The sequence below is a fragment of the Lycium ferocissimum genome, chromosome 2 (assembly GCF_029784015.1).
Source record: "Lycium ferocissimum isolate CSIRO_LF1 chromosome 2, AGI_CSIRO_Lferr_CH_V1, whole genome shotgun sequence".
In the NCBI taxonomy this organism is placed as follows: Eukaryota; Viridiplantae; Streptophyta; class Magnoliopsida; order Solanales; family Solanaceae; genus Lycium; species Lycium ferocissimum.
Genome location: NC_081343.1, coordinates 54,000,605 through 54,021,433, shown reverse-complemented (window position 1 = coordinate 54,021,433; position 20,829 = coordinate 54,000,605). Strand labels below are relative to the sequence as shown.

Genomic DNA, 20,829 nt, shown 5'->3' with positions numbered 1-20,829 from the left:
AATATGCTGATCAAAGTTAATGATTCGCACTTGTTGGTAGAAAGTTGGATCATTAACTCTACTTATGACTTATTTAATGACAAAAGCTACAAAATGAAATACTTAGATATTAATACTATCATCATTTCAACCCATATCCAACTACAAGTCCTCGTTTCTTCACAAGCATAAATTTGACTGCTATTAATATCAGCGCCAGTTTTCTTTTCTTCTAACATTAATCATAATCTAACCGGTCATCAAGATTCAAGAAAACTTTAGATTCAAATATTTAATACAATTAATTGTGTGAACTAGTATAATCTCTTGTCACAAAGGCTAATACTCCATCCATTTCATAATAAGTGGTGTTTTTAGCTCATGCACAACCTTTAAGAAATCGCTTACTTCTTGAAAATTAATAGTGTTTTACTTACTTACCCCTAATCAAATTTTACCTCTTTCTAAGTTACTTCTTTCTTAGAAAAACTACTTAGTGGTTCTTGAGTAGATAAATAAGGGTAATTTTGGAAGAATAAGATTAATTTCTTTTTGAAATCCTAACGCACCACTTATTTTGAAACAAAATGAAAAGCCTAAAACACCAATCATCCACCCTGTTCTTTTGTATCCCAATTTTTTTTTCTCGTTCCGCGATTATCGTGAGCTTTTAGTACGACAAATGCGTAAAATAGAGACTAGTATATCGTACAGTCACTCTTTCTAATATAGTTAATTTGGATAACGATCAACTAAATCATCATGTGAAGTGTCATTGGTGCTTTGTAACTAATCATTGACAGTCAACTATTTAATTAATTAATACTAAATTCCCACATTTACATATTTTTTGAGGCATTTTATGATCAGTACGTAATTGGTTTTTGCTTATGGAGTTTAAGATATTATATTTAACCAATTATACAAACTATCAAACTTGATTTTCCAATAGGACAATTGATATTCATAATAAAAACTAGGTAAAATTATCTCTTTGAATGATTTTGGTTATTCACCTTAATATTTGGCTCTTCTATACTGAATGCAAAAATGAGCTAAATAAATAAAAAGTACAGTGTGAATAGATTAAAGAATGATTTTTGGTTTTTTACCTGAACAATTTTAAATTGCATATTCTTATTAATTCTATGGATGATTTTTGGTTAAATACAAAAATATGTTGCATTACCATTTAATGTTGATATAAAATTAATTTCAACATTTTAAGGTAGTTATCCAATGAAATAACTATAATTTTTGCGATGTGATTGTAAAATATATATGAAAAAGCGAATTTGGTGTAATTCAACCTAAACAAAAAATCAGTAGTATATGTAAGCTTATTAGCTACGTGTTCAGTCAAATCTAGTAATAATATATGTGGGAAAATTACAACAAATATTATATTTTGATTCAATAATTTCAAAAGTATAAATAGTTCAAATCTAAAAAATTTAATAGTTGAATCCATCAGATAATTATATATTAAAATCATGGAACGCCTCTAACAAAAATATATACATGTGTCGTTTTGTTTTCCCCTTAATTTCTTTTATTTTCCACCGTCATTTATAATTATGTAGCATGTTTAGCCAAGCTTTGGTTATATTTTTCTTAAAACTGCTTATTTTAGAAAGTTGAGGTGCTTATACTTGAGCTGAGGATCTATCGGAAACAACTTCTCTACCTTCAAAAAGGTAGGGATAAAGCTGCATACACACTATCCTTCTCAGACCCAACTTGTGAGTTAAATTGGGTATGTTGTTGTTGATCAAGTTTTTAGGAACAGAATAAGTGCTTCTGAGTAGCAGGAGCTGTTTTTTTAGAAGCTAAGACTTTTGAAACCTTGACCAAACACAAATCACTGCTCTAATATTGACAAACTACTTTTGTAAATCATTTGCCAAACACAAACGACTACTCTAAAAAAAAAAAAAATCTACAAAAAATATTTTTCAAAATAAATAGATTTTGGATTAAGCTTGGCCAAACAGACAAATTAAACGGTCTTTTCACCAAAACCCTTCTCGATCCCCTCGATTAATTCCACCAACAACTACTTCCTCCGTTTTAATTTGTTTATTTGGTTTTGATTTGACATTGAGTTTAAGGAAGTAAAGAAGAGTTTTAAATTTTGGGGTCTTAAATTAAATATATATTGAATGTACGAAAAAAACCTTTAATCTTGTGATTTTGAACATTGACATGTGGAAAGTTGAGATTTGTCAAAAAAGGAATGAGACATTTTTTAACGGACTTAAAAGGAAAGTGAGATTAACAAATTTAAACGGAAAGACAAATATTTCTCTAAATCATTTCTGTGATCCACTTTGCATAACATGAAACAAATTAAACAAAGTCACAGATGGTAAATGGGAACAATAATACTATGAAAACATATCCCTAACTTTGTCAAAGATCTACCTAGATAGCTAGCTATCATTTTGTTTATATTCAAAATAACATGTTTTTCGATACCTTATGAAATTCCAAACAACATTAATTCATGCAATTTTTTTCTAGCCGAAACTCATTAGAATGAATAATTCACCCGAGATATGAATATTCATCACTTTGGTTACCCCTCCTAACAACTTTCCTCCTACAAACACCGCCAGCAACTCCTTCGGACCGTCATTGTTGCCGTCTTCGCCGCCCTCAATCTCTGACAGCTCCTCCAACTTGGAGGCTTTATCCGCCTCATCGACCTCGAAAAGGGTGGTGTTAAGACCTAATTCTTGTAGCAAATGCTTCACAACAAGGCACATGTAGCACCCACGCATGGCTACAACAACAACCACATTTTCCTTTATCAGCGTCACCACACTCTTATGCCCATTCACATTATTGTTGTTAGTCTCACTAGGAGGTGGTGTTTCGCGACTGGTGGTCCCACGAGTCGCATTAGTAGATGATGAGCTCATGCTTCCGCTAGCAGTATGGCATGACCCAAGTACCCGTGAGTGGCACCCACACAAATCCCCTAGTGGGCGAACCATTCTCGTAGCCTTTTTTCTTAATCACTTAAACAATTATAAATCAATAATCAGGATTAATTCGTGAATAAGTCTAAATCATTGCCATAAATAAAATAACCGCAGAAGTCCTGACTATTACAACCCCAAAATCCTAAAGTCATCGTACATGGACTCTAAAACATAAAGCTGTCTAATGAATGAAATAACTGTCTAAAACAATCATAAATGTCTGGAATGAAAGTAAACATCCAAATAACTAAAGATCTTCAGGCGGCATGGCATGGATAGGAGCTCACCCTTGGATTTAATCGGAAACTGGCTTTACACTAGATATGAGGTCTGGAAGATGTCTCTATAACACAATCTGCACTCAAATAAAAAGTATAGCAAGGTAGTATCAGTACAAACACTATGTACCGGTAGATATCATAGGCCGAATAAGATTAGTATCATGCATACTTCATAAAATCAATAAGATATGCAGATAGGCACAACAACACATACCAAATAATTTCATTAACAGAAATCAGCCAACAGGGATAAGATAAGTCCAGCTATCAATCAATCAACGAGTTGATATAAGTTCAGTCATCAACCAACAATAGGAATAACATGAGTCTAATGCAATGCAGTAAAATAATGAAAGTATCTCAACCGTATACACACATGCTAAATGGTATTGTTTCCCAAACATTCATGACTTGCAGGGGACCCATGATGTCCATGTACCACTCGCTCCCGAACTGACCTCGGATCACGAGCCCATAACTAGGTCACATCCTCACCCCTTGTCAAATGTGCCTTTATATATTTATATCGCTGCATCTGATCATAATATGAATCTCAACGTATTTCCAGACCAACAGTCAATATGGAACATGATCGGTCAATACTATCAATATCAATGAATACAAGGCACCATGCCACAAGTCATAACAAGACTCAGATAAATTCACTCAACACAGACAATCTCAATCAACAAGAAGAGTATATATTGACTCCTTCCTTTTCAAAACACAGTAATTCCATCTTAAGTTTCGATATATGAAGAAATGGCAGCCAGCCCATATAATCAAAATTCATACCAACCAAATCATAATTTCTCCTATCAACTTCATTACATATACAATCAACTAACCAAAGTCTAACTCAAGTAAACCGTAACCTGCCTCAAAGCCGAACTGGAACAATGCAATTATTTTGCAATAGCTTTCCCCTTTCATAAGGCTTCGGAACGTTTAAAGTCTAGAAATTATAACGCTAAGTGAGTAAGGAATAATCTACTCAACAACAGTAATTTGGGGAAGAAAACCCCACTACTTCTGCCCCTTTTCAATGGGTGAACTATCATTAGGTATGAATTCATCCTAAAATCAATCCCAACAATCATGCTATATCAATTCATTGGTTCTATAATTAATTCAACCCCTTTCAATTAGTTTTAGGCTAAAGATTCCATTTTTATTGGACCTCTAAGTCTCAATCAACCATTCCCACCATTAATAATCAAATTCTCATCCTAGGAAGTGATAATCTGTACTCCTAGATGATTAAATAACAATAAAATCAACAACCATTCATTGTTCAAGGGTTTTCATAAATTCTAGGGTTCTAGCCTTTTAATTCACCATTAATGAACCTTATTTGATGTAGGGACTTAAGAGGATTATGTAATGAATGAAGCAAAAGGTTGAGACTTACCTTGATGAAGAGTGGTGCCCTAGCCTTAGAGAAATCACCTTAGTGTTCATGGGAACTGTTTTTGGTGTTATGTGGGGAATGAGTTCGAAATATTGAATATAAAACACTGCGTTTACGCCTCCGTCGACCGGCGGACCTCATTAATTACGAAGGTCTGCTATAGCGGACCTCCACCGTTTAATTCTCGAACCCCAGTGGCGGCGAAACGGCATAAAAACATGCTCGCGGTGGACTCGCTACGGCGGTCTTTGCACTACTACTTTTGAGTTCCCATTAAGCGCAACGATCCATATTGACTAGTGAGCTACTGGTTTCACAGAGAGAAAAAAAATTTTTCACCCAAAATCCCAACACCAATGTAGTACTGAGGCCTTTTTTTTTTTTTTTTTTTTTTTTTATGGCAATAGTTGCTGATAAATAGAGAGAAATCTGGAGCGATACATGCAGAATCCCAAAATTGCCATACATAGCTGAAATTTATAGTTTAATGTTAAACAACAAGAAACTTAAACAACAAGAAACTTATGGTACATTACTCCCCAGTAACAGCTAAATCAGAAGTATTTTTTCTCATAACCGACAAGACCATGCACCCCTCCTTCAACTTGTGCGGCTCCTGTTCGAACCTCTAGCCTCAATGTGCCTGATCTTAAAAGTTCATGAGCAGACGGCAAGGAAGAAGCACCTAGATCCTGGAATCCTTGTTTTACAGCTTGCACCTTACAGACGCAAACCAAACATGCACATATGCATAAAAACATGCTACGGACTCACCAGTGGCCTCGGAATTCCTAACGGAGGTCTAATTTACTAAGTCACCCCCTAACGAAAATGAAGACAAGTTTCAGACAATGCACAACTAAAACCAACACAAGTTTCAGTTTTTAGACTTCTAACTTTTTGAGTTCCCATTAAGCTCAATTCTATTCTCGGAAAGGTACTAGCTAGGGTAAAATGGGCAAAGCCCCCATAACGACCTAGCGGGTCGTTATACAATAGCGGAGGATGAGCTCATGCTGCCGCTGCCTGTGGCAGGGGACAGAGAAAAAAAAATTCTGTTAGAACTAGTTCTTCGCGTGGTATCAAAGAGGGATGTAGTACTGAAGAAGGAGGCTATGGTGGAACATATATATATATAGATATAACCTATGGGGTTGTTAGAAGTGACAGACTATGGTCAATGAATGTGACGTAATATAGGCATCACTGTTACGATTGTTTACGTGTGATTTCGTCACTAATATACTTTTCAATTTCAATTGACTACCTCATATTAAGTTTTTGATGGCCTTTTATTACCTCTAGTTCTCCAATTTGCAATGAAAAAGAAACAAGGGGGTTTATGATAATGTTTCAAAATCTTCAATTAGGTTGAGATAATTAAATTAAGTTATTATGATCAGATTCTGTTATGAGTTTTTGACCAGTCAAACTTGTGCGCCAAACTGTTCAAAAATTAATTATTAGTTCTTTGATTATTATATAGATTGGAAGTATCTAAATAGATCTACTCGTATTAACCTAAATTAAATAAAGCGTTTTCATTTTAAACTATGTTCACACTAAGAGTTGCTTTTAAACTATGTTCACACTAAGTGTTGCTAAATCGAATTTTAGCTTGAATTAATATTAAATTTTAGTAATAGAGGGGATTAGTTTATTGGTGTGCGAACCTGAGAGACGAGAGCATATAAGGCAATGTGACATATCCACCGAGGAACTGAACCGACACTCCCATGACAAGCCTTGTGACAAAGTCTACTGTTTTTCGGTGGAAGCAAGTATTTAACCCATACTTGTACTGCTCAAAATAACAACCAAAAACAAATTAGTTAAGATGTTCTTAATTAGGAATCCCAAAGGGAAAAAATAGAGAAATTTCAGTTGTATTGTGGTTCGAAATCGTGGAATCGGATCGTATAAAAGGAGCTTCATTGGTTTATGATTACTCATTACTGTTAAAGCAATATAATATAGGTATATTATAAAGTCCATACCTATGCTACTTAGTGCTATTTAACCTTACGATTTTTTGTTGGATGTTCAAATTATTTCTCACGAGCTTTGATCTAATATACTATCTCTCATAAGTTCGATCTTCAATCTATATATGAACCCTGTTCCACGTGAAAGAGTATTAGAGATACATAATATAATGTCTCACATTAAACCAATATTATAAAGGTGTCATCCATCTATAGATATTCCGTACTCTATTTAAGGGTATCACTAGCTTCAGATTTCGGTACTCACCAACACACCTCGTACAAAATTAAAAAGGTTCACAGGGAAAATAATTCCAGTGCATAAGAGGACACATAGCAAACTAGTAAAATTACTCAATCTATATAATTTTAAGTGTTAGTTATTCTTATTATAATGAACAAGTAAAAGTGAATGAAGAAAGTGCTAGTTTCCGGTCTCCTTAACTAAAGTTAATAAATATTTAAATTTTTATATCTTCAAATTGAATACAAAACAAACGTATTTACTCGGTGAATGGAGTTTTTAATCTACAAACTGAGTAAGTAAACGGAGTAGAAAATTACAAAAATCTTGATCTCTAAATGAATGTAGAAAATCTTTAAGATTTTAGTCTCCCAAAAACAGAAAATAAGGTGAGTAAATAATTGTTAGTAAAATCTAGATTCCTAAAATTTAATTTCGAGCACACAATTTTTCCATGGGTCCTTAATGAATCTAATCCCTTACTATTGCCCAAGGTTACAGTTTAATTCCTCCAATGATCATAAAATGGAGTACTATTCTATAATAGCTGCAATTCAAATTATATAACTTCGGCGAACTCATCAAACGGAACAAAATACACAACTCTGAAAATGTTTTTTTTAAAAAAACAAAACAAATGTAGAGACTAATTTAGAGGGGAAAATGAACTCAATTTTTGGTGTATACATCGATAATGAAAGGGTGAGATGAAAAGTTACAATCTAAAAAGTGCCTTTTTGATGCAATTCAAAAGATAACTTTTCTTATTTTCCGTTCACACCTTAAAACCCAAAACAAAGCATGTATCTAAATCATTTCTTTGATCATGTATTTAAAATAACTTGTTTTTCAATGAAATTCCAAGCAACATTGTATCGCGCAAATTTTTTTCCAACCTAAAAGCCATTAGAATGAGTAATTAGATCAAAGCCACAAGGCTCCAGCTTGTCGAAGCATGGGAACTAATTCACCCAAGATATGAGTCTCCATCACTTTGTTTACCCCTCCTAAGAACTTCCCTCCTACAAACACCGCCGGCAACTCCCCTGGACCGCCATTGTTTCCGCCTTCGCCGTCCTTAATCTCGGACAGCTCCTCCAACACGGCAGCTTTATCCGCCTCATTAACCTCGAAAAGGGTGGTGTTAACACCCAAATTTTGCAACAAATGCTTCACCACAAGGCGCATATAGCACCCGCGCGTGGCTGCAACAACTACAGCATGTTCCTTTATCAACTTCACCGCAATCGTATGACCATTCACGACGTTGTTGTTGGTCTCAGTAGGAGGTTGTGTTTCTAGGCTGGTGGTCCCACCAGCAGCGGTGGCAGATGATGAGCTCATGCTGCCCCCCGCTGTGGCGGCAGAATAGCTCATGCTGCCACTAGCAGCAACAGATGATGAGCTCATGCTACCTCCGCCTGTGACAGCGGACAGCGAAAACAAATTACTGTTGGAAATAGTTCGACTCATGGTATTAAAGAGGGAAGTAGTACTTGAGAAAGCAGGAGCAGGGTGCAATATATATATATATATAGCCATAAGGTACAAAATGAAATACTTAGGGAGCATTAACTCTACTTACGACGTATTTAATGACAATAGTTACAAAATGAAATACTTTAGCTATTAATACTATCATCATTTCAACCACATCCAACAGCAAATTCTCCTTTCTTCACAAGCATAAATTTGACTACTATTAATATTAGCGCCAGTTTTCTTTACTTCTAACATTAATAGAGAGGTCGCAATCTAACTGGTCATCAATTCAGGAAAACTTGAGATTCAAAGATTTAATACAATTAATGATGTGAATTAGTATAATATCAATTTGTCACTAAGGCAAACTCCCGTTCAAAATAAGTGTTCACTTAGCCTTCAACACACTCCTTAAAAAAAATACTAACTCACTGGACCAAAAAAGTATTTTGACTAAACTACCCTTAATTAAAATTTACATGTTACTATTGACACATTGGATATGGTCAGTTAGCACTTAATAAGGATAAATATGAAAAAATAAAGTTAATTTCTTCTTGATTATGTAAGTGTACACTTTTTTTGAACCAAAATAAAAAGGCTAAATGGACACTTATTATTAACCGGTAATTACTTAGCTGATAAGGAATGGTCTGACATGAAAAATGACTGACGACACAAATATATACTGTCTTTTCTTTTGTATATTATATTGCACGCTATTAGGTGCCGGAATTTTGTTATGTGTTTCTTTTTGTTCAGCTTACTAGATGACTATATTGAAAAGTTGATTCCTGTGACATTAATTCAGTGATCTTAACACCAATGTCCTAACATGATTACATTCAAAAATATGTTCAAGTCAACTTTAAATTGCAACATAGAGAGAACAGTTTGGGAGGTGGAATTGATTTTGACATTTTACATTACTTACATAAATAACACGTCGCTTACATAGGTTGACAAGGATTGAAAGCTATCTAGGGTGGTGTATAAGTATTGAATGTGAATCAAGGCAAATAAGTGGTGCTCTTAATAATGGAACAGCACTGGGCACAAACAGAAGCCAAAGCTTTTACTAAATTATATTCCATTGCATTCAAAGTTAGTTTTCCAAATTCCAAACGAGAAAAATACTAAAAATATGAAAAGTGATAAAGATAAACGAAAAAGAAAAACCAATAGTTCAACATGACAATCTTGGACCACTTTAGGAAAACGAAAATGGAAGCCCATTTTAGTCCCCATGTTGGCTATATCCACATTCCTTATACTATGGGGACAATTTGCACGATTGCCGTTATTGGGGGGTGGTCTTTAATTTTTACCCTCAAATTGCTGGTCTTTAATTTTCGTCCTTCAATAACCCGAGGTTATTCGATTGACAAAATTCTCGCCAAAAAAAAAAAAAAAAAAAATCGCAAGGCAGAGTTTCGTAGCAAAATTAGGCCTATTCGGGCAAAAGTTAAGCCTTAAGGCAGAGGTTTGCCTTAAGATAAACTTTTGCCCAAAATAGGCCTATTCGGGCTAAAATAGGCCTTAACTTAACGCAAACTTTTGCCCAAAATTAGGCCTTAAAACAAACCTCTGCCTTAAGGCCTAATTTTTGCCCGAATGAGCTTAATTTTGGGCAACTTTTAGGCCTTAAGGCAGAATTTTCGCGAAAAGCCTTGCCTTGCAAAATTATTTTATTTTTTGACTGAGTGGGGGTTCGAACCCAGAACGTCGAGATGTTTTCAGCCACTTTTTCAAGCAAAGGGCAAAAATCAAAGCCCACGGCATTTGAAGGGCAATCCGCACAAAAAAATGATATTATGGGTGTCACTCCACATACGATCGAACTACCAACCAATGCACCCAATAACACAACTATGACATATATAGTAATAGTGTGGGCTAGTCAATTTCGCCCAGTAACTGAAAAATAACTATTGTCATGGAGTTTCAAAATTTATCGATGAAACTTATGATAATATTTTGAAATTTCACTTTTAAACTACATTACAATGACTATTTTACGACTAAAAATGTGAGATTTATACCCTTGTTTAATCGCACATATCTAAATTTGCATCTTCCTCAATAATTTTCAAATGTAATGCCCTGAACGGACTATATGTTACTTGAGCCTTCCATCGCTATACGCAAATTTAGGGGTGATTTTGTGTGTTTGACAAAATTCATCATTTTCAGCTTGAACTATATATACATATATAAGAAATGAAAAATGTATACAAGTAATAAAACCACACTTTTCTGAACACATTGACTGTGGATCCTAAACTCACCTATGTCCATCTCTCAAAAAAAAAATACCAATATTCTAGTTTTGTACGCTAAATTTACTCGACTGAAAATCATTAAAAGATTCTAGCTTTGTGTGCTGCTGAAGTTGTCTCTCAGCTACAGTTCGATTAATGTGGAACCATCCAAAGAAGTTCTAAAAGATGGTGAAATATCTAAAGACAATGAATTGTCAAGAGTACCAAATAGTGATGGTGAAATGTCCACAGAATTTTTGGGCCACGTAATTGTTTCTTCTAGCCAACTTCTTCTTTGCTTTGGCTTGCCATCTTCTTAGCCCTCTCATCATTCCATCAATCAAAACACTAGTTCTTATTTTGGTTCCCATCTGTTGGCAGAAGAAAAAAAGAAAGTATATACAATTAAATCGAATTTTAGCTTGAATTAATATTAGAATACACATAGTAATTGATCAGGGATTAGTTTATTGGTGTGTGAACCAGAGTGACGAGAGCATATAATGACAATGGGACATATCCACAGAGGAAATGAATCAATGATATTTGGCACAAATATCATGTTTTGTGTCATTTTACATCCTATTCTTATGACTTTTATCGCGTAATTCGTGATGCAATCGTCGTATTTGAACTTATGTCGTCATATTTCATGTGCATAGGTACGAAGATGACGAACGATGGAAAACTGTGCTGAAAGTGAGTGAATTTGGAGCTTATGACGATTAGACGAGATGACGAGTCGAAGACCGATGAACTAAAAGGAAAGAAACTGAACTGAAGGCCCTGCTTTTCTTCCGCATCGCGTGAAGAAAGCGGACACACAAGACCAGGCATCACTACCACGCGATCCATCCGCATCGCGGAAGGAAAGCGGAAAGCTACAAAACCTTGAGCGATCCTTTCGCGATGCGGAAGGAAAGCGGGATTCTGCGCGGCTTTCCCGATTCGACTAGGATTTGGAATCCTTATTTTTACCCTAGACTATATATAGACGTTTTATTTTGCTGAGAACGTGTGCTGGGATTTTTTCAAGGATTTGTAAGCCACCGTTCTCTTTTTCTCTCTCTAGGTTTCTTTTATTTTTCATCTTTTTCAACCCTAGGTTATTCATGAATTCTTTTGTCTATGATCGAATCATGAGTAGCTAAACTTCTTAATTCTAGGGTTGTGGCGAAAGACTTGAAAGTTGATTTGATGACAATTATTATCTATTGATTTTCCATATTTTGGGTTGCTTATTTATTCTTGATCTTAATTGTTTGATTATCTGGCCAATAGTTAGACACTATCTGTGGTGCGCGAATTGGACTTGAGAAAGGGAATTCACGTACGTAATAAGAATAAATAGAGTTTGTTCGATTTAATCGTTTCGCTACTGAGGATAGAGATATACCCTTTAGCCCTACTTAGTTGAATACGGAGAAATAAATGCGTTCTTGTTACCTCTGAGGACCATAGAGATATAGGCATTATGGTAACATCTACAGGCTTGTGAGTAGTTCGAGAGAATATCACAAAGTATAATTAACCCGTCAACTAGTAACCCAGGAATAAAATAGGTGGAATTGTACGAAGATCAACCGGATTGTCGAAAGCCATGACCCTGATCTTTCTCTCATCTGATAATTCTTACAATCTTTGTCAAGATATTCCCGATCCACAAAAACACCCATCACAAATTGTTTACTTTTCAGTTTTAGTTTAGTACAATAAACATCTTGATTTTCACTTTCTTGAACAGTTTCACTCGAATTTGAATTAGCTTAACAGTAGAGTCTAAGTATCTGTGGGATCGATATCTGGACTTAACAGTCTATATTACTTGTACGACCACGTATACTTGCGTGTGCGTTTGGGAGCAACAATCAATACTCCCATGACAAGTCTGATGACAATGTCTACTGTTTTTTGGTGGAAACAAGAATTTAACCCATACTTGTGCTGCTCAAAATAACAACCAAAAACAAATTAGTTAAGATGTTCTTAATTAAGGATCCCAAAGGGAAAAAAAAAAAAAACAGAGAAATTTTAGTTGTATTGTGGTTCGAAATCTTGGAATCAGATTGTAAAGGAGCTACATTGGTTTATGATTACTGTTAAAAAAACATAATGTCTCACATTAGGAGTATTATTATATTATTATAAAATTCATAGCTACTCCACTTAGCTAGTGCCTTAAGATTTTTTGTTAGATGTTCAAATTATTTCCCACGAGCTTTGATCTAATATGCTATATTTCTATCTCTCATAGGTCCGATCTTCAATATATGTATGAACCCTTGTTACACGTGAACACGTGAAGGAGTACTAAAGATACATAATATAATGTCTAACATCAAACCTATAAAGGTGTCATCCATCTAAAGATATTCAGTACTCTATTTAAGGGTATAACTAGCTTCTGATTTCGAGACTCATTACCAGCACACCTCATACAAAATTAAAAAGGTTCCTATGGAAAATAGTTCTCTTGCATAAGAGGACATGTAGCAAAATTAAACTAGTAAAAATTACGTACTCTATTCATTTCATTTTAAGTGTCTTTTTATCTTTTAAAAATAATTCTCGTTATGAAAAATCAAGACATAATTGATTAATTTTTTTCAGTTTTACGCTCTGCTGTTGTACTCATTTTTAAATAGTAGCAACACTCCCCGTTAATAAATAAATAAGGGTAACCTGATAAATATAATTCTACCTTGTACTTAATGTTTTCTTGGTAGATGTATTAAAAACCCCTAAAAGATAAACACTTAAAATGGAAAAGAGGGAGTAAAAGATTTGTCATGAGATAGTATTAAAAAATCTAACAATTCTGCTATAAATCATTCCAATGCTTCAAGGAGCATACCGTGGTCCATGTAAACAATGCCAACGGAAACAACAGATAGAGGATGAGTAAGTTTTAAGATTTCTATTGAAACAGAAAAGTTATATGAAAATAAAAAAAATAAAAAAGAAGGATAAAATAAAGTACCTGAAAGAGGATGAAGTGCATGAGATGGAGAAGCAGTTTGGGTTTCCCAAACCAAAAGAATTGATCATCAGGTTATAACTGCTGTCTAAGCACATCTTTGTTATGTTTCAAAGAAACAAAAAAGTGTTTTGTAGGTGAATTACTCATCATTTATATTATAGGCCTTTTCTGTTTTTCTGTGTATTGTTTGCTTACCACTATAAAGGAATGAAAGGAAGCCAATAGGTGCTGTGGAACACTGCAAATATAAACAAACGAATAAATTTTGCTGACAACTTCGTCACAGTTGATAGATGTTATTGTTTGCATTCGGATTATAATATGGTGATATGAAAAAGGGAAGGACAATTCTACATAAGTTAAACAGATATAACCCCCACCCCCACGCCCACCCCCACCCCACGCAATAACCTAGATGTATTATTTTGTACTCCGTTCAGAATTAACATAAGAATGTTGAACTATATTTTCTTATGACGGTTCGCCCAACTTGCGCGCAGCTCAGCTGTTTCGTTGGGTACTTCCTATCTCCTACCAGCAAAAGTACCGCACAAATCTTCCATCAATGCTTAGGCAATTGAGAAGGAATCACATGATATTTTTTACCTCCGCTAAGGCCTAGGATAGGATTGGAAGTATTTAGTTTTACATTAATTAACGGTTACAATAGCATGTGAAGTGAAAATGAACATCTTAGCTTAAAAAACTTTAATTTAATCGTTTCACTTTCTAGTTTCTACATTATCGTATCATAGGATAACCGACAAAATAAAATTTTGTTAGTCGATCGATTATGCAGTATGAGTCTACAAGAATCAAGCATACTGCATATATAATGTAGTTCAACAACTGTTACCATATGCATTGAAGAATATGAAGAGTACTGAGAATGTCCAAATCCACGGGCTGCATGAACAAAGAAAAGCAAAATTATATTATCAGAAGTCATACGCCTTGAGTTTAAATCAAATGCTACGGAATAAATGCTCTATTGCATTTAATACATATGGTTACCTAATTCCCACCACCACTTTAAAATCTTTATCTAAAGCTCTTCTTATATATTTCTGGAAATCAAACTCTGTTCCTTCAGCAAAATGGGCCTAATAAAATGAAGGGAGTAAGTATGTGCTCTGATCACAAATATTAGTTTTAAAAATTATAACTTATCAGACATTTAAGAAAAAGTGTTGTAACTTTAAATTACAAAGATTTTAAGTCGCTTACCATTATGAATCCATGACGGAGAGTAAAGTAGTCTACTTTATATACTGATCATAAAATTACCTTAAGAAACAAACCTAGCTAGCACAAAAGGTGATATACAGTAGAATTAGTTTTAGTAATTCGTTCGAGAATTTTTAAGAAACATTTAAAGAGTATTTCGTTTCTATTTGTATTTTGTTATTTTTTTTAATTTTTTTTTTTGGGTCTAGAGATTAAAAAACTTGATTATATTTAATCACGACTTACTTACAAACGCAGAAACCGGTGTTCACTCCAGAATTTGAGATGCCTCTTCCCGAATGACCAGTGGCGGACCTAGAGTTTTACGTAAGTGGGTTCAGTAAAATGACTTTAAATGGCAAGTGAACTTTGTCCAACACTCTTTTTTTTTTTTTTTTTGGGCAGGCGAGGTTTTGGGGGGGGGGGGGGGGGGGGTTTCCTAATGCTACCACAAAATGAATAATGTGTTCCTTTTTTCTTTTTCTTTTTCTTTTTTCTCTAGAAACATTTGGGAAGGAAATTTAAAACGTTTAACAAAGATCTATTACTTTAACTAAAATAAAATTATTCAAAATAACGAGCGTTGTTTCAACAAATTGAATCATTTATCCAAATTAGAAATCTATTAAATTCCAAGAAATTTGATAAAATCTAAAATCTTTTTCTTATTAAAAAGAATAAAGTTGTTTATTTACAAACAAAAGAACAAAATTAAGGAAATATAGTCATATAACTTAAATTAACCAATACTACAAGTTATAAGAGAAGAGAGCTTATAAAGTAAACTAACAAATTCAATAAAATATGAATAAACAATTTATAGTTAACAATTATTATATGTTTTCATGATTGCACTTGCATATTTTAGATAAAATAGTACTCCCGCCGTTTCAATTTATGTGAACTTATTTGACTGGGCACAAAGTTTAAGAAAAAAAAGAAGATTTTTGAACTTGTGGTGTAAAATGAAGCACATATATTTTGTCTGGCTATAAATCATTACATAAAAGTTAATTGTTTCGAAATATGAACAAAAGTCATTCTTTTTTACACAGACTGAAAAGGAAATATGTTCACATAAGTTGTAACGCAGGGACTATAAGATTTCTCTTTGTAGATTTTTTTTTTATATTTTGAAGTGAAATTGACAGTAGAATAACCCTATGAAATTTGAGTAAAGAGATCAAAGGTAAAATAAAATAAAAAGATCATTATCATTGAGAAAAAAAGAAAAAAAACAAGAAGGAAGAAGAAGAATAAACTAGCAGGAGAAAGAACAAAAAAACAGCTTTGCACGTGAGTGCAGCATCTGCCAAATATAAGCAATTGCTTTTGTTAAGTTTCGAACACATGACCATCCACCAGCAATTGAACCCACTGACCATCCATCCACGGGATTATTTTGTTCTTTAGTGGATTCAAATACTTCATATATTAGAATTTACAGAATTTAACCTATAGAAAACACCAGAATTTGTCGGTGAAGTGGGTTCATTTGATCCCACTTGATCCTACCTGGGTCCGCCCCTGCGAATGACGTTTGCTGAATTAGTTGAAACCTCCTTGGATCTAAAGCATTATTAATTTAGACACGAAAATAATTAAAACTAAACCCTTTTACACCATAATAATCATAGTATATAGTAAGTAACTATTATGAGGAATAGTTTGACTCAAATGAAAGATATTGTTAATTGTCAATAGATTTTTTTTTAAGGGGAAATGGGGGGAGGGGTCAATAGAAAATCATTGTTACTTTGTTTAGGTAATTTAATTGATAATATCTTTCTTGCGTTTTGGAAGTTTAGGACAATGTCACCTCAAGCAGATACTACGTACTGTTACTAATAATCTGAAATAAAATTATCACACTATAACGGATTAAAGTACTTAGATAATAAAAACGGAAAAGGGCGAAGGGGTTAAATGTCAATAGTCGTTCCATAGGTGAATTTTTTGCTCAATTTCACTTATTTTTCCGGATTCTAATCGTCTGTGTAGGGGTGTTGCTTATGTTCTTATTGCAATTTATTCAATTCCAAAGATAAAAATCATCTTTCTATAACAGCGTCATTTTCTGAAACAGTACTTAACAAAATGATTCTGAATATTAGAAATTCAATCCACGTGGAACCTACAATTTCTATAATATTTGTGACAAGTGTGATCTTTAATTTTATAACCTAGTTCTACGCTTGTCAGCTTGCACTTGGAAATCAAGACCCGATTAAAATTAAATTTAATCTAGATTTGAAAAAAGATTAATATGAGAATGATTAGAGATATTAATACGGGTAAATTGGTTAATATGTTCTTCGTATTAATTTTCCTTAAAGAGTGGCTACAAGATAAACAACAACCTAATATGATCAGAAGGCGCGTCAGTCTATTATTCTTTTACTCTTTCATACTAATATTTTTCTTAATCACACCCCTTGGGTGCAACCCTTCGCTAGACCCTACTAATGTTGAATGCTTGGCTGGCCTGCCATTTATAATATTTTTATTTAATTAAAATAATAATAATAATAATATAAAAAAAATAGAGAAATAGAAAATATTCTAATTGATAGTCAAAAGTCATTAATGAAGTCAAACTCTTAATATTGGGATTAGAATTGGGCAAAAACTTACTCGCACCGGGTGTTTACACCCTATCAATAAACAAGTGACATGTGTCACTTTCTTTAACTACAATTATTAATACTTAACCATAGTTAGCTACCATATATTTTACACATATTTTAAATATATAAAATAAGTAATATTTAACTTTCAAACCTTTCTTTAAATTTCCTGTTCAGAATGCTAATCCATTGGAAGTCAACTAACTTTTTCAGCCAAATTTCATTTTTAATATCTCACCGTGTAAGATGAGATTTCTCCCAACTCTCAAACAACAGTGGGTATGGCTTTGGAAAAAATAATAACCAGTTAACCTTTTTCTGCTTGACAGAAACATAAAGCTACTTTTCTCCTAGCAACCAATATTAAACTGAAAAGAACATCATGATGTAGTAGCGATTAATGCATGAACAAGTGAATGAATTTGGATTCACATCACAATGGTATTACAGTGTGCACAAAAACATGACGAATGATGCGTAATATTCATTATCTGATGCCATTTTAATATGATTAATGTATTAACTTTTTCTTACTTTGATTGACATTTGACAGAAGTTTAGAACGAAAAACTCACATAGAGATTTCATAGTATAGTCTAATTATCAGTTATCGAGACACATGTATAACCCTTTGCATTCGTCCCTTGTTACCTTAAATCACAATGAACACTACAAATCCACTTGAAATATATATTAATCAGCAGTAAGCATGTTACCTACCGTAAAAAAGTGACGCTAGCTCTGGAAATAAAAGAGGAAGACGTGCAGGAAATTAAAGAAAGAAGAAGTTGACGGCAACCCTAAGTCTTTCTACCATTAGTTAGTTAGTATAACTTTACTTCCTTTTAGGTTAATTAGTATTTACTGTCTTTTTAAATTTTTTAATTTAAAATAACACTCCAATAAACTTTAGTTTGTCTTTTATGGTTAACTTAACTACATTGGGTGTAAACACCTGGTGCGGGTAAGTTTTTACCTTAGAATTGTGACCTTGTATACATATTGACATATTGAGTTGTCTCCACTAGACCATCGATCATAATTTTGGGTAAAATAAAAATTTTAGGAATTCTGAAAGAAAAAAGTTAAACTATTGAAGGTTAATGTGTTTGGTACACACTTTCCTATTCTTAACCCCTGTGGATACTTCAGCTTTTCCTTTTTGCATTTGTTTTATTTGTGTTTTGTTTTAGACTCTTAGTTGCTTTTGCTTTATTAATAATAAAAAAAGAAGAAGGCTTTTATGCCTTTTGATTTAAAAAAAAAATAATGTGTTTGGTACAAAGTTATCTAGTCGTGAATATTTACAACTTGCGTTGGTACTTAAGCCAAGGGTGTCAAGTGGGCCGGGTTGGGCCGGGCCGGGCCATTTTAAGATGGGCCACAAGGGGCGGGTCGGGGCGGGCCGGCCGTAAGTTGGGGGGCCGGGGGGGGGCCGGGCTTGGAGAGGAAAAGGGTGTCGGCCCGGCCCACCTCGGATAGGGGCTACACCTCGGGCTAACCGGGCCGGGCCGGGTTATAGTTAGTGGGCCGGGTTTTTTTTTTTTTTTTTTTTTAAGTTCTAACTTCTAATACAAAAATAGACATTTACATTTACTAATAATAATAAAATTAACATTTACATCTAATGATAAAATTGCTAAATTAAAAAAATGTTTAGTCGTCGTCAAATTCAAAAAGCTAGCGTTGTAAATTTAAAAAATTAGTCGTTGCTAATTTTATTTGAACCCCTAAATTTATGAATAACTTCACTTTGGTCATATTCTCAAACTATAAATACCCCTCCATTCTTCTTCATTTTCACACAATTTTTTCACAATTCTCTCTTTATCTAAATTTGTCATTCAACTAGTATATATTACTTCACCTCCACCTTCTCCTCGAGTTCGAAGATCAACCTCAAGTGCGGTGTGGATGCATTTTGAGCGAGTAAATGAGGAACATGTTAAATGTCAACATTATGGTGACATATATCTCCACAAGTCTGGAGCGTCGGGTATTATCCTATTAGGGGGGGTGGGGGGTGGAGGGGGGTACCGGTGTGTTGCGTAGACACTTGTGAAAAGGCATGAAATTGAACTGAATGATTTATCAAAGGTATATTTGTTGAGATAAGTACTACCACAATCTAATACATACTATATACTGAAATGTATCAAAGGTATATTTGTTGAGAAAACAAGATTGTCTAGCTTTAAAATACAATTTTAAAGAAAACTAAAGTGCTCCGTAAAAAGAGACTCCTAATTTATTGGGATATAATGTTTTTAAAATATTTATTATTAGTAATAAATGTAGTACTTATTTTTTTTTCCTTTTTTTTTTTTAATTTGAAGTGGGCCGGGCCGGGCCGGTGCAACATATGCCATCAACCGGCTAATCAACATATACAAGTATAAAACGTCCACCTTGTCCGCCCAACATTTCCTAATAAAGCCCACCTAGCCCAGCCCCTTACACTTTTTAGTGGGTTTGGGCCGGGCCGGTGGTGGGCCGGGTTTACCGGGCCGGGTTCGGGCTGGCCCGGCCCACTTGACACCCTTAGTCTTAAGCTACACATTGAATGGTCTATAAGGAAAACTACCTTACTAGTACAAAGCATTAACATACTAACTAGTTTATTTAGTAATATAAAATTAGATTACATAGTAAAAAATCCATTAATATTCATGTGATGAGACATAATTGACTTGAGAACACGACTGTTTAATCACAATGAGCTGGGTCGATCATCTCGAGAAAAAATAGAAAAAAAAATAGAGAGGGGCCATGCTTCTAAATTGCAAGATTTGGAATAATCTGAACTATTAATGACATAAAATCGCATATGTTTTCATTATAACAAATCACTTTATAATTTTTTGTGGATAAATAGCACTAATTGTGGAGGCCATCCTACTCAACTCTAGCCGTAATACTCGGTGGATTACAAAAATAATTATTTGATGCCACGCAATTTATGATCATTAAACATTAATCAAATCCACTCACTAAACACGGTTGTTTTATCCAAATTCAGACCATACAAGGACGGTTGTTAGTAGTAAGGGTGTTCATGGTTTGGTTAAAAACCGATCCAAACCGAAAATTAAAACTAAACCGATTAAATAAACCGATATTTACTTGAGTTAGATTTAGTTTGGTTTTGAATTTTTACAAATCGATAATATCTGGTTTGGTTTGGTTTTACTTAAAGCAAACTGAAGAAAAAACCGAACTGAACCTATAAATTTTATAGGTAATTTTTATAATTATGTATATACAATATATTAATTTTTATAAATAATTTATATACTTTATAAGCAAAATTTTATTTATCTCTAATAGGCTAATGAACTTTATACCTTAAGCCGATTTTTAAAAAA

The 20,829-nt window shown here is 33.9% G+C and overlaps 2 protein-coding genes and 1 pseudogene across 2 annotated transcripts; all 3 read right to left on the bottom strand.

The window, feature by feature from the left end:
* Window positions 1–2,498: 2,498 nt before the first annotated feature.
* On the bottom strand, window positions 2,499–2,978 carry LOC132047758 (glutaredoxin-C9-like). Its single transcript, XM_059438756.1, has one exon. The coding sequence runs from the start codon at window positions 2,976–2,978 to the stop codon at window positions 2,499–2,501; it is 480 nt and encodes a 159-aa protein (XP_059294739.1).
* A 4,663-nt stretch (window positions 2,979–7,641) lies between these two features.
* On the bottom strand, window positions 7,642–8,340 carry LOC132048199 (glutaredoxin-C9-like). Its single transcript, XM_059439110.1, has one exon. It carries the CDS (start codon window positions 8,295–8,297, stop codon window positions 7,812–7,814), a length of 486 nt encoding a protein of 161 aa, XP_059295093.1. The 5' UTR covers window positions 8,298–8,340; the 3' UTR covers window positions 7,642–7,811.
* Window positions 8,341–10,772: 2,432 nt separating this feature from the next.
* LOC132047757 (MLO-like protein 2) lies at window positions 10,773–17,965 on the bottom strand (annotated as a pseudogene).
* Window positions 17,966–20,829: the final 2,864 nt, after the last annotated feature.

Excerpts from the sequence above, each read along its gene's own strand:
- LOC132048199 (XM_059439110.1), bottom strand. The coding sequence starts at position 8,297 with ATGAGCTCATCATCTGTTGCTGCTAGTGGCAGCATGAGCTATTCTGCC.
- LOC132047758 (XM_059438756.1), bottom strand. The coding sequence starts at position 2,978 with ATGGTTCGCCCACTAGGGGATTTGTGTGGGTGCCACTCACGGGTACTT.